This window comes from Antennarius striatus, chromosome 7 (genome assembly GCF_040054535.1).
Source record: "Antennarius striatus isolate MH-2024 chromosome 7, ASM4005453v1, whole genome shotgun sequence".
In the NCBI taxonomy this organism is placed as follows: domain Eukaryota; kingdom Metazoa; phylum Chordata; class Actinopteri; order Lophiiformes; family Antennariidae; genus Antennarius; species Antennarius striatus.
The window spans coordinates 23,540,001-23,552,967 of NC_090782.1; the positions used below are offsets into that span (position 1 = coordinate 23,540,001).

General features: G+C 47.5%; 1 protein-coding gene across 3 annotated transcripts in view; it reads left to right on the forward strand.

Annotated features, from left to right (window-relative positions):
• The window catches only part of tut4 (terminal uridylyl transferase 4), a 13,779-nt gene extending 2,132 nt beyond the window's left edge, over positions 1 to 11,647 (forward strand). Inside the window, exons 2-30 of one of the 3 annotated variants that reach the window (XM_068319607.1) lie at positions 74 to 518; positions 603 to 736; positions 864 to 980; positions 1,398 to 1,575; positions 1,654 to 1,742; positions 1,822 to 1,873; positions 1,996 to 2,065; positions 2,166 to 2,292; positions 2,386 to 2,505; positions 3,506 to 3,697; positions 4,706 to 4,880; positions 4,987 to 5,507; positions 5,635 to 5,785; positions 5,884 to 5,970; positions 6,144 to 6,247; positions 6,564 to 6,621; positions 6,734 to 6,837; positions 6,935 to 7,024; positions 7,126 to 7,239; positions 7,313 to 7,390; positions 7,495 to 7,675; positions 7,764 to 7,811; positions 7,897 to 7,979; positions 8,053 to 8,168; positions 8,415 to 8,572; positions 8,650 to 8,747; positions 9,040 to 9,577; positions 10,970 to 11,119; positions 11,191 to 11,647. In XM_068319607.1, coding sequence (XP_068175708.1) covers positions 143 to 518; positions 603 to 736; positions 864 to 980; positions 1,398 to 1,575; positions 1,654 to 1,742; positions 1,822 to 1,873; positions 1,996 to 2,065; positions 2,166 to 2,292; positions 2,386 to 2,505; positions 3,506 to 3,697; positions 4,706 to 4,880; positions 4,987 to 5,507; positions 5,635 to 5,785; positions 5,884 to 5,970; positions 6,144 to 6,247; positions 6,564 to 6,621; positions 6,734 to 6,837; positions 6,935 to 7,024; positions 7,126 to 7,239; positions 7,313 to 7,390; positions 7,495 to 7,675; positions 7,764 to 7,811; positions 7,897 to 7,979; positions 8,053 to 8,168; positions 8,415 to 8,572; positions 8,650 to 8,747; positions 9,040 to 9,577; positions 10,970 to 11,119; positions 11,191 to 11,279 — 4,398 coding nt within the window. In that variant the 5' untranslated portion in view covers positions 74 to 142 and the 3' untranslated portion in view covers positions 11,280 to 11,647. The remainder of the gene's footprint in view (positions 1 to 73; positions 519 to 602; positions 737 to 863; positions 981 to 1,397; positions 1,576 to 1,653; positions 1,743 to 1,821; positions 1,874 to 1,995; positions 2,066 to 2,165; positions 2,293 to 2,385; positions 2,506 to 3,505; positions 3,698 to 4,705; positions 4,881 to 4,986; positions 5,508 to 5,634; positions 5,786 to 5,883; positions 5,971 to 6,143; positions 6,248 to 6,563; positions 6,622 to 6,733; positions 6,838 to 6,934; positions 7,025 to 7,125; positions 7,240 to 7,312; positions 7,391 to 7,494; positions 7,676 to 7,763; positions 7,812 to 7,896; positions 7,980 to 8,052; positions 8,169 to 8,414; positions 8,573 to 8,649; positions 8,748 to 9,039; positions 9,578 to 10,969; positions 11,120 to 11,190) is intronic. The other 2 variants (XM_068319608.1, XM_068319609.1) reach the window with 2 other exon arrangements.
• Positions 11,648 to 12,967: the final 1,320 nt, after the last annotated feature.

Here is a 12,967-nt window from a genome sequence, read left to right on the forward strand (position 1 = left end):
TCGATTGGTGGTAAACATGGACTTCAGATGTGTCAGTGCTGCTCGTATTGACTGATGGTGTTCTATCTACTAGATCTTCCTCCCTGGTCGTCTGCGTTGTGGCGTTGCCTCCAGCAGGATCCGTGGCAGCCGGACTGAAGGAATGGACGCTTCCAAAGGTCCTGCGAAACTACACAAACCGTCCCAGTCCAGAGGAGTCAGAGTCGTGCCCAGTGATGAGTCAAACACTGAGACTCCTCCTCAGAAGGACAACTCCAGGTCTTCAGCCCACCATCAGGAGGATGTACATCAAGTAGGACCCCGCTGGCCAGCCAAGACCCAGACGGACGGCCCGCTGGACAAGAGGAGAGGGCGGCCCCCCAGGTCCAGCAAACTGCCCGGGAGGTCCAGTCCTGAGGACAGAGTCAAAGGAAAGATGAACGCAGAGGCCGGTTCCACGGCGGTTCCCCGAGCAGCTGGAGAAGAGCCCCCAGAGCAGAAGAAGAGCTCTGGTGGGGCTCCAGTGGAGACGTCTTGTGGTGATTAGACCGGAGGTTTTGTTGTTGGCTCGGGAGCTCCTCCAGCAGGTGTGTCCGGTGTGACTGGTGTGTCTGTGGTTTCAGAGACCCCCCCGTCTGTGGACAGAGACACAGAGGTGAGACCCCCCACACAAGACCGGCCCCTGACAGAACAACAGCTGGGCCTCCGACAGGCGGAGGAGCGTCTGTACAGAGACTACATCCACAGACTGCTGAAGGTCAGGAGACGTCTGTCCTCCTGTCTGTCTGTCCTCCTGTCTGTCTGTCCTCCTGTCTATCTCCACCCTTACACCTGAGGTTAGCAGGTGGGTCGTGCACTGACTACCCCCCCCCCTGTCTCCACAGCAATCTCCTGAGTATCCCAACTACCAGTACTTATGCAAGCTGTGTTCTGTTCACATCGAGAACATCCAAGGAGCTCACAAGCACATCAAGGAGAAGAGACACAAGAAGAACATCACGGTATGAGGACTTTAGAACGCGCCCACATCTCCAGGTACCCTCAGTTGAACACGTTACCCCATCTCCATGGTGATGGTCAACACGATGGTCAACACGACGCACAATTAGTGGTGGTTATATTGGCTGTAGGCGGAGCCTATTGGAGGAAGAACACTCCTCCTAACCCGGCTCAAAGACGCGTTGTCTTCTGGTTTTGGTTCCTCAGTTTCTTCCTTTCCAGTTTTACTTTTTTTCCCATTTCTTTGTGTTTTAAATTCTATTTTTCTTTGCTGTTTTAATTGAATCATTTTTTTCTTTACTCTTGGTTTTCAGTTTAAGGTGCTTTCGTCTGCAGTCTGCATGTGAATGTTGCTGTATAAATAAAGTTATATCTTGCGCTCTAGAGGCTGAAGTCTTTTTGGCGCTGTGATGTTTCAGGAGAAGCGCGAGGAGAACGAGTTGCGCGCCCTCCCCCCGGCGTCCCCCGCCCAGCTGCAGGCGGTGAACGCCGCCGTCCTCCACGTGGCGCGGCAGCACGGCATCTCAGACGACGACTTCGAGGTCCGGAAGGCTGTGGTCAGCAGGATGGAGGCGATCGTCAGGACACACCTGTCAGGTTTGTCGCCCGGCGTCATGACGTCAGCCGCGCCGGAGCCTCGCAGACTGTTCACCTGAGCCTCTTCTGTCCCTCCAGCGTGTTCTCTCCGTCTTTACGGGTCGTGTTTAACTCGGTTTGCCTTTAAAACCAGCGACATCAACATCGACGTGACCCATCCTCCTTCGGTAAGTCTGACACGGGCGTGATGATGTCATCAAGGGTAGACGCTTCAACGCTGACGTGTGTCTGTCTTTCTCCGTTCAGATGACGCAGCCTGAGGTTCTGATTCAAATCCTGGAAATCCTTAAAATGAGCTGTAAGTTCCTTGAAAAGAACCACATTTCTTCTCCGTTTTGATGCTTCTTTGTCACATTTTACGTTCTTTTTTTTCTTTTTTTCTTTTTTTTACGTTGTTTTGTTGTTTTCTTTCTTTTCCAGCTGAATTTTCCGATGTGGAGTCAGATTTTCATGCCAAGGTTCCGGCCGTGTTCTGTCGGGATGTTTGCAGGTGAGTCCACTTTCGAACGTTGTGGCGTTGGACCCTCTGACCTGATGCCCGTCGCTCGTCTTTGTGAATCGGTTTTAACGCATGTCTTTAATCTCTGCAGTGGCTTGATGTGTAAAGTCAGTGCAGGCAATGATGTCGCCTGTCTCACAACCAATCACCTGGCAGCTCTGGCTCGACTGGAGCCCAGATTGGTTCCACTGGTCCTGGCATTCCGGTACTGGGCGAGGGTAAGCTGGAACTGGATCCTTTCAGGTGATAAAAGCTTCTCCGTCGGATGACGTCGGTTTCCTGTCTGACTTTGGGTTCTCCTGCGTCTCCAGCTCTGCCACATGGACTGTCAGGCTGAAGGTGGGATCCCTTCCTATTCCTTCGCCTTCATGGTCATCTTCTTCCTGCAGCAGAGGAAGCAGCCCATCCTCCCGGTCTACCTCGGTCACTGGGTAGGTTGGATGTCTGTTCAAGTGAGGTCCGTCTGTTGGTGTTCGATTTCTTTTGCCCTTGACAGTTTGTCAGCTCCTTTTTATTGATGTCACACACTATGTGTTGTCTCTAACCTCCAACCTGTTGGTATAAATGTGGAAACATCCATCACCGGGACTCATTTGTTCTACGATGACAAGTAGACTGATTTATTTGCTACAACTGGACGCTTTGCAAAGCATCTGATGTAGAAACTTGTCCCTGTTCGTGTCGGACGGCTTTTAAGCTCCCAACAGTTAATCGCAACAGGAAGTACTAACTTTAATCGAACGTTATACCTCGGAAAATAAAAGCACTCCCATCTAGACTGGTCTGATCGTCTTTGGATTGTTGGTCGGACAAGAGAAGACATTTGAAGCCGAGTCAGCTTGTGAATTTCTTTATTGATCTTTATAATAATAATTTTTTGATAGCAGGAAGAGAGGATCTATTTGTGGTATTTGGTTGTTCTGTCAACAATCCTGCAAACACTGCCAACCTTCTAACCCCACCACCTTGGCATGTTGTGTGAAGGCTTTGTGTCTACATGGTCAGACTGTCAAAATGAGGTTATAATGAAGTCAATTGGACGTTTATTAACATGGTATTCATACCATTACGTTACAAACTATATATGAAATCATTCCACGAGTTAGAATTTCTATTTATCAATTGTAATGAATCAAGCTGTTGGTGTTGCTATGGTGATGTTCTAATGGCCACCAGTATGTAGGGTGCTATTGCAGCATACAGGTTACGCTAATCCCTCAACAGGAAGCTTCACAGACTGCTGGTATGTTGTAAACTAAATGCGTAGATGATGGTATTTATTTAGTGTCGCGGCCTTCATTCCTGTCAATCAGCTCTAAACTTTTCGGATCGTTTCAGTTTGTACGCCGGGAGAGTTTTTCAAACCGTTCTTCATAGAAGCACCGGTTGATGTAAACACGTCTTAGCGGAGATGTGAACCGTCTCTTTCAGATCGAAGGCTTCAACGTGAGGCAAGTGGACGAGTATCACCTCACGGGAATCAAGTTGGACATGTTCGTCAGCTGGGAGCGCAGACCCGCGAGCTCCGCCGACGGACGGGACAACCGGAGCGAGGCCAGAGGAGAGGGGAAGGGGAAGGCGGAGCAGATGAGAGCCGACGACGACTACTGTTCAGAAGGCCTGGTGAGTCGCAGAGCAGGGGCTCCTCCTGAAACAAACCATCCTCTAAAGTTTTTAACATCTTTTTAGTTTTGAATTCAAATATAGTGGTACCTCTACTTGCGAAATTAATTTGTTCCGGAAGAAATTACGTAAGTAGAGACGCGTTTTCCATTGAAATACCCAAATCCGTTCCAAGCCCCAAAAAATTCCGACATAAATGTTTTATAAAGCATAAAAAGCCATCAAAACGTGTAACATACATGTTAGAATTAGATTATTATACAATAAATGAGAGTTGTGTATAACGTTAAAAAAAAGAATAATAATGACGGTCATTTACCTTTTAACTGCTTTCCTCATTGTTTTTTGCCCTCTTTGATTCATGCCCTCTTGCCCCCCATGAACAACAGAGTGAATTCCAGTCCTCCTTCTGAACTTCTCCAACCACCCACGCGACGCCTTAAACTCCTTAAACTTCCTTTTGTTTTAATAACGTGGTGATTGTAGATGCATTACGGCCATATTCTTTGGTGAGATCAACCAAACGCTTCCCTTTTTCATGCTTTTCTATCATCTCCTTTGTTTTTATGGAAAAAAAAACTCTTTTCTTCATCTTTTCTTTTCCTCTTTTCTCCGTCACTTTCTTGGGGTCCATAGTGAATACTCAAAAAGTTAATATATTTACGTAAAACTATTAGAACACCTCATGGGTCAGGAGGACGCTGCATAAACACCGATCTAGGTCCACACAGAGGTCCCTCTTAGCCAATGGGATGCCAGGAAAATAGTAGGTAATAGCCAATGGCAGAGCAGCTATGAGAATGTTGTGATCAGGGACCTGTGGGAGCTGTGAGTGTCAGCCCATACTGTATTTTTACCTTTCGTAAGTCGAAATTTCTTTCGTAACTAGAGGTAATATTTTCCTGCTGAGAAGTTTCGTAAGTAGAGACATTCGTAAGTAGAGGTACCACTGTAGAACTGTTTTTGTCATGTTGTCATGTGTGTGAATATCCCTCTACTTCCCCCAAGTCCTGTCTCACTTTGAACCACGGGAAAAGCGTGACTCCTGGCCAGCTGTGGTTGGAGCTGCTCCGTTTTTACACACTGGAATTTGCTCTTGAAGATTACATCATCAGCATCCGCTTGAAGCAGCTCCTGTCCAGAGAAGTGAAGAACTGGCCACGCCGCCGGCTGGCCATCGAAGGTAAAAAGACACCCATACGTGTTCTCCTGGAGAGGACAGACGTGTGGATCGTCGTCCTCAAACGTCACGCTTTTTTATTTTATTTTGTCCCCCCCTCGCTTTTCAGATCCGTTTGCCTTGAAGAGGAACGTTGCACGCAGTTTGAACAGCCAGATGGTGTTCGAGTACATCCAGGAGCGCTTCCGGATGGCCTACAAATACTTTGCGTGCCCTCAGAGAAGAGGTGCCAGGAAACGCCAGAGGGTTCAGCACATAGGTAACCACGGTGACGGTCTAAGCGAGTCAGATTTGAAGGAGGATGCTAACGTGAGCAAACGAGACAACGAGACGGGCGACAAAACTCCCAGAACGCACAGGAGGACGGAGGACGAGGAGTCTGAGAGCAAGAAGAACGAAAAGACTTTAGATCTCCACCTCATGGACATGGTTCTCGACAAGGGGGGTAAAACTTTGTTATCTGCCAACGGCGTGCCGGGCAGTGATGAGGAGGAAGAGGACGAGGAGGACGATGAGGAGGAGGAGGAAGAGGAGGAGGAGGAGGATGGGAACACCGTTTTGGAGGACGGCGCTGTGACGTCAGAGGAGCTCCACTACGTCTTTGATAAGTTGATTTTCACAGGTGGGAAGGTAAACATGTGTTTTCATTCAAAGTCTTCTCACACGCCGGCCTGATGGAAAACCAGCCCGTCGCCAAAAAGCTTGATGTTTCCGTCGTTTGAGGCGCCGGACGTTTTAATCTGTGCTCTGGTTCCAGCCCCCGACGGTCGTCTGCAGCATCTGCAAACGGGACGGTCACCTGAAGGACGAGTGTCCGGAAGATTTCAAGAAGATCGAGCTGAAGCCGCTGCCCCCCATGAACGAACTCTTCAGAGACATCCTGGACGGACTGTGCCGCTTGTGTTACTGTAGGTTTCCGGTTCTCGCTTTTGTCGGATGTTGATTTGTTGTTGAATCTGACGCGTGTTGATGAGACTTAAACGGATTGACGATTGATCCGTTGTAGACGAGCTGTCGCCGACTCCTGCAGAGCATCAGAAGAGGGAGCAGATCCTCGCCGGTCTGGAGAGGTTCATCAGGAAGGAGTATAACGGTGAGGTCGCGCCCGGGTCAGCGACTGCGTTATAAACCAAACACCTTCCCCTTCTTCATTGGTTAACAAAGAAGTTTAATTTTATTCACTGTGTGTGTGTGTGTGTGTGTGTGTGTGTTTTTTTGTTTGTGTGTGTGTGTGTGTGTGTGTGTGTGTGTGTTGTGTGTCCACAGCTAAAGCTCAGCTCTGTCTGTTCGGTTCCTCCAAGAACGGCTTCGGTTTCCGTGACAGCGACTTGGACATCTGTATGACTCTGGAGGGTCATGAGAATGCAGAGGTAGGACACACACACACACACACACACACACACACACACACACACACACACACACACACACACACACACACACACACCACCAATGTTGTGTCATTGGCTCAGGGGTTAAACAGCTGGTTAGACGGTGCAGATTTAGTAGAATATTACCTTTGTTAATTCACAAATGATTAATCTTTGATCGATCGATCGGCTCTGACCCAAAGCTGGAACAGTGAAGATTTTATCAGCACATTTTGAAGAATCCAAAAATGTTTTGTCCATTGTTTGATGAAAGATGAAAGGGTTTTGTTTCACACCTTCTTTATCGTGTGAACAGAAGCTGAACTGCAAAGAGATCATCGAAGGCCTCGCTAAAGTCCTGAAGAAGCACACGGGTGAGGTTCAGAGCTACCTGCGTGACAACTGAATCTGATTGGCTGTTGCTCAGTAATGGCAGGTGTGTGTGTGTGCGTGCGTGGGGGCTGATTCTGATTGGTTCTGACGCAGGGCTCAGGAACATCCTGCCCATCACGACGGCTAAAGTACCGATAGTGAAGTTCGAACACAGGCAGAGCGGTCTGGAGGGAGATATCAGCCTGTACAACACCCTGGTGAGTGACGTCACTGTGACATCACACACACATGCGCCTTGCTGTCACCGTGGCAACACTGTTTTATAACATGCAGCTTCTCTTTTGCGACCTGTAGGCTCAACACAACACCAGGATGCTGGCCACGTACGCAGCGTTGGATCCTCGGGTTCAGTTCCTGGGGTACACCATGAAGGTTTTTGCGAAGGTAGGAGAGGATTCTGGTGGTCCTGGTGGTCCTGGGTTTGTCTGAACCGTCACACATGTTCATTTGACGCCCCCCCTCCCCCTCTGCTTTGGTGGTCAAAGCGCTGCGACATCGGCGACGCGTCCAGAGGCAGCCTCTCATCCTACGCCTACATCCTGATGGTGCTCTACTTCCTCCAGCAGCGGGAGCCTCCAGTCATCCCTGTCCTACAGGAGGTATTAGTCATGACCTTTGACCCCAGGTAATGAGCATCAGTCACACTGTCACTGACATCAGATACCTCTTCAGATCTTTGACGGGACCGCCGTCCCCCAGCGAATGGTTGACGGCTGGAACGCGTTCTTCTGCGACGACCTGGAGGACCTGGTGAGTTTCCTCCAGCTTCAGCTCTTCTTCTTCTTCTTCTGTGGTTTGAAGCGACCTCCTTCCGGGTCCTGGAGTGAACCGATCGTGTGTTTGTTGTGTCTAAGCAGCGACGGCTTCTTTCAGAGCTGCAGCCCAACACAGAGTCCGTGGGGGAGCTGTGGTTGGGGCTGCTGCGCTTCTACACGGAAGAATTCGACTTCAAAGAACACGTCATCAGCATCCGCCAACGGAAACGCCTCACCACCTTCGAGAAGCAGTGGACCAGTAAATGCATCGCCATCGAAGGTGCCCGTTTCTGTTTGGTCACCCCCCCCCCCGATCTCAGAGACCCGTCGCCCCCCCCCTCTGCTCACTCACCTCTCCTTCTCCTCAGATCCGTTTGACTTGAATCACAACCTCGGTGCCGGAGTTTCTCGGAAAAGTAAGTCCAAAAAGAACAAGTTTGAGGAGCGATTCGACGCGCTTCTGGAAAGAAAAACACGCGTTCCATCTTTTTCTCCCTCCAGTGACAAACTTCATCATGAAGGCGTTCATCAATGGCAGGAAGTTGTTTGGGACCCCGTTCTACCCCTTCCCTGGCACAGAAGTGGTACGTCACTCAGGACTCCGCCCAGACGGGTGGGCGACGGCTTGAACTCTGACCTGTCTGTCATCTGCTGCAGGATTACTTCTTCGACTCCAAGGTGCTGACCGATGGGGAGTTGGCCCCCAACGACCGGTGCTGTCGGATCTGTGGGAAGATCGGACATTACATGAAGGATTGTCCAAAGAGACGCAGGTAGAAATACGTGATTTCTCCTCACAGGAGTTCTTTAAAGATTGGAAAGAGTTGGTTTGAAACCACTCCTGTCCACGCTGCTGTTTGTACGTTTGAATGGTTTAGAAGACAGCTCAACATTCGTGTGTGTGTGTGTGTGTGTGTGTGTGTGTGTGTGTGTGTGTGTGTGTGCCAAACATTGACTGTTTTTTTTTTTCTTTTTTCATTTGTACTGAATCATGTTGACTATTATTTTCTTTTTTTCAGAGTTAAGAAAAGAGAAAACGACAAGGAGGAGGATGTGAAAGAGGAGCCGGAGCGGGAGCCAAAGGACAGACGTTGTTTCCAGTGTGGTGACATGGGTCATGTCAGGAGAGACTGTCCGGAATACCGCCACCTCAAACAAAGGGTCGGCGGCGCTCCAGGTAGAGAGAGACCATCGTAAATGGACGTGGGTCTCTTCATGTCCGTGTTTTAATCTGGAGATCGTATTCTTCCTCAGCATCGCACATGGTACGAACCATCACGAGCTCCCAGTCCATCCCCATTCCACAGCCAGCTGCAGACAGTCCTGGTAGGACCAGGCATCCCTCTGAATGTGTGAGTAGAAAGGCTCTTCCTATTCTCAATACAGTAGCTCCTTGTTTTCCCAGTAGCTCCTCTTGTTTTCCCAGTAGCTCCTTGTTTTCCCAGTAGCTCCTCTTGTTTTCCCAGTAGCTCCTTGTTTTCCCAGTAGCTCCTCTTGTTTTCCCAGTAGCTCCTCTTGTTTTCCCCTTAACTCCTCTTGTTTTCCCCAGTAGCTTCACTTGCTTTCCCAGTAGCGTTCATAATTTCCAACGTTCAATGAATGAATAAGTTGAACATTAAAATTCTTTTTTTTTTCATTCAACAGTCAGACAGTCATCAGACTCCGCCTTTCTCGCCACAGTCTCCAGCGGTATCCCAGAGTTCCCTGTCCCAGACCTCCGGCTCCCCCCAGCCCTCTCACATGAAGACCTGTCCCCTGAATCAACCGGCTCATACACAGGTCCCCCGGGCTCTCTTCAGTTTCCCCCACTCCCATCCTGGCCAGTTCCACGCTGGAACCCTCACCACACTGGGCCTTCTCCCCCCCCACCAACATCAGTCACATCAGCCTCGGCACCCGGTCCAGATCCCTTCCACCTCCTGGCCGATCCACGGACCGGTGCTCACATCGTCCTCTCCCACAGCCCCCTCCCCACCCGGCCTCAAATTTAGCCTGCTTTCTGGGAGTCCCAGTGGATCGGGGGGCAACAGCAACCCCCTGAGCCTGAATGACCCCAGCATCATCTTTGCCCAGCCGGCAGGGAGGCAACTGGGCCTCAGTGGGACAGGACGAGAGGGACACTGGCTCAACCACCTGGGACAACCGGGATCACTCCTGGGGAACGGCACTGTGGGAAAGTCAGGTACTCACTGGGTGAACTGGTCGGGTCCTCCCTCAGAGGTCATGTTACCTCAGGAAAGCAGTGCATCCCTGGGATGCGCTTCAAAACAATTGTGTGCATCCCAACACGACGTTTAACAGAATTTACGGTAGAAGCCGTATTCAAGGATTGAGTTTTTTCAATACTACAACATAAAAACTAAACAGTTAATTTTAATGATTTTATTAATAACAATGTCATAACTGTTTCAATAAAAAGAAAATAAGAGAAAATTATATATTAATCACAATGTTAAAGCCTGGTAGTCATTCTTAAAAAAATAGTTCTAGAAATAAAGAAAGATGTAATCGTTTTTTTCCCGTTTGCTTTTCATTCAATAGTTTTCTTTGCCTTTAAATCATATATTTTTCTGTGGCCACTGCATCCAGCTGACAGAGCCTTCCCCACACAGATTTTTTTCTAACCTTCAAGAGTCCCTTTCACCTCAAAAAAGTAGTGCATGTCTGGGATGCACTTCAAAAAATTGTGTGCATCCCAAAAGTAATAACAGAATATAAGGTAAAAGCTATATGCAAGGATTGATTTTTGCCATTAGGACAAAATAAAAACTGAACAAACTGTTAATGATTTTATTAATAATGACATCATAACTGTTTGAGTAAGAAGAAAAAAAAGTTAAATTGCACATAATTTTTATCAAAATGTTAAATCCCGGGAGTCATTCTTAAAAAAAAAAAAAAACAGTTTAAGAAATGAAAGATGTAATAAAGTTGTTGTTTTTTTTCACTTTTGATTTCCACTTAATAGTTTTCTTCCCCTTTAATTCATATATTCTCCTGTAGACACTGCACCAAGCTGCCAGAGCCTTCTCCACACACAGATTTTTTGTAAGCTTCACCCTCATTATTTTTGTTTTGGGTGCTGACATTTAGCCGTGCCTCCCCCATGGAAACAATCGTGTCCATTGCGGTACAAATGTTCATATTTTTGCTGGTTTTCACTTGGCTTCTCCTGCGTCTATATCCGTACTATCCACAGTAATATCTGTCTCATTTTCTTCATTAATTTTCTTCATTAGTTTCAAACTATTTATTGTAAATGTTTAAAGCTTGCGTCCCAGGGACGCACGTTGTCTGATGATCGTGCGTCCCTGTCAAAGATTGTGCGTCAAGAACACTGCTTCCTGGGTGACCTGGTCGGATACTCACTGGGTGAACTGGTCAGGTAGTAGCTGGATGTTTTCCGGTTAAATCTCTGCCTCAGTCTCTGTTTCTGACCAAAGAACAAGAATTAACGAACCATTTGTGGGCTCAGTGGGACAGTTCTGATAAACCCCCATGTTCTGACCCATGGTCCATGGTGTGTGTGATATTATTCTGCTGAACGTTACCTTTTGTGATCTGTTCTCTACAGAGTCCACCCAGTCTCCCCAGTTTGTGGCTGTGAGCCAGAGCTCCCGGCTATGGGAGCACAGTAAATCATCCCAGTACGCCCTGTCTCCGTCCTGGTCTTACCGGATGCCCCAGAACTTCATCCCACCAGGAAAATCCTTTGTCAGCCAAGGTCATCCGTCCGTTTTACTGCTACTGAAAACTGATCCTGTTCTGGTTCTAACTTTTTTTTTCTGTCAACAGGTTCTGTGGTTCATCCAGGTCCAAACTTCCCACTGGTTCCACATCAAGTCCGACATCAAGTCAATCTGAACTTCATCCAGAAGAAGTGAGACCGAGTTCTGGTCGGCACAGATCTCGTTCTGTCATTTTGAACTTTTAAAATGGATTTTATCATGTTTTGTACAGTTTTTAATTTTGGTTCGTTATTGATTTGTGATACAAATGTCAAATATTTTATTACCCCCGTTTTTGAGGGGGTCCAAAAAAGTGATTTTATTTTCTGTGTAAAGGAGGAAATTGTAAACTTTTATTTTTCTTAGCTGTATTCATACGTCGCACTCCAGGATGAAGGCTTTGAATAGATGTTCGTTTTAATCTGTCACCATGGTGATGATGTAGTGCCAAACGCAGCTATAGCCAGAAAAAGGGACAGAAAATAAAGAAAAAAAAGGAAACAAATGACTGTCGTTCTTTAGTATCCTGAATGACCCCCCCTAGGGTGGATCGGGTACAGTTGTCCATCCTGTCATGTGGATGCGATTCTCTGCAGAACAGAACCTGCTCTAAGATCTTCAGACGTCAGATGGTCTGTTAGATCTTCAGTTCTGAGAATCTGGGTCCATGGGGGCTAAGAACCCCCACTTTTTCTCCCACTACCTTTCACATGTTCAGCTGTCTTTTAGATCCAGTCTTGATCAAACCCGCTTCATGTTCAGCTGCTGCAGAACCTTTGAGTTTTTCATTTTCTGTCTCACTAATCGAATATTTTCTGCTTAAAATTCTCAGGTGAACCAAGAACTTAAAAAACTCAGGTTAACGTAGGTGATTGAACACCTTTACCTGCGTTTTTACCTTCCGTTCTGCCGTTCTGGACCATAAACATGAATTCTGTTATTTTCTCCTGTCTTGGAAAGAAGATCAGATTTATCACCAGTCAATAACTGGTAATAACTAATCAGTAACTACCAGGTAGAGGGTTTCCTGTTTTTATGAGACGCAGGAGCAAAACAGGAATCTGATCCGGTTCTTGGCAAGAAAGAGAGAGAAGGAGACCCGACCATCATCTCTGAAGAGGAGAACCACTGAGGAGGTTCAGGAGGGTTCTGGATGAAAATGGTCATAAGAGCAGAGGTTCAACCGCCACACAAACTGGTGAGTTAAACCGGTTTCATAGGTAAAGAGAAGAGACGGGAGGGGAGGACGGGTCAGTGGAGGAGGAATCGCCATGATTCCAACAGGAAGTGTAATAAAGACTGGCAAAAACAAAAGCCCCTTATTGCTACAAATATTTGCACAGATATAACTAGAATTACATGATAGGTTTAAGGAATGTGTGTGTGAGTTACGTCTTCAGCCCAATGTTTGTGTGTGTGTGTGTGTGTGTGTGTGTGTGTGTGTCTTCTGTTGGAAGGGGGAAAAGATGGCTTTGGTTTCGAGGGACATAGACAATTCAGTCTTTATAGTCCGGCTGGATTCTGGGGCCACGTGGTGGTGGACCACCATGGTTTTGTATGTGGGTGTTCTTTTTTGCATGATACCAATAAAATGTTGTGAGGACCCTAACATGCCAAAGACCGCATCTGTAACCCGGACCTACCTCAAGATGGATCGATCCCGAATTAAAGTGTAAATATCTATGAACAACTTCGACAAAGAAACACATGAACCTGTATGATCACATGATCTCCTCCTCTCAAGGAGGTGGAAACGCATCAGAAGGAGTCATTAAATCAGGATTGTCATTGAAATGGCTATGTGGAGAAGCTCCTTTGGGCCGAGTCTCAGACGATCCTCCGGC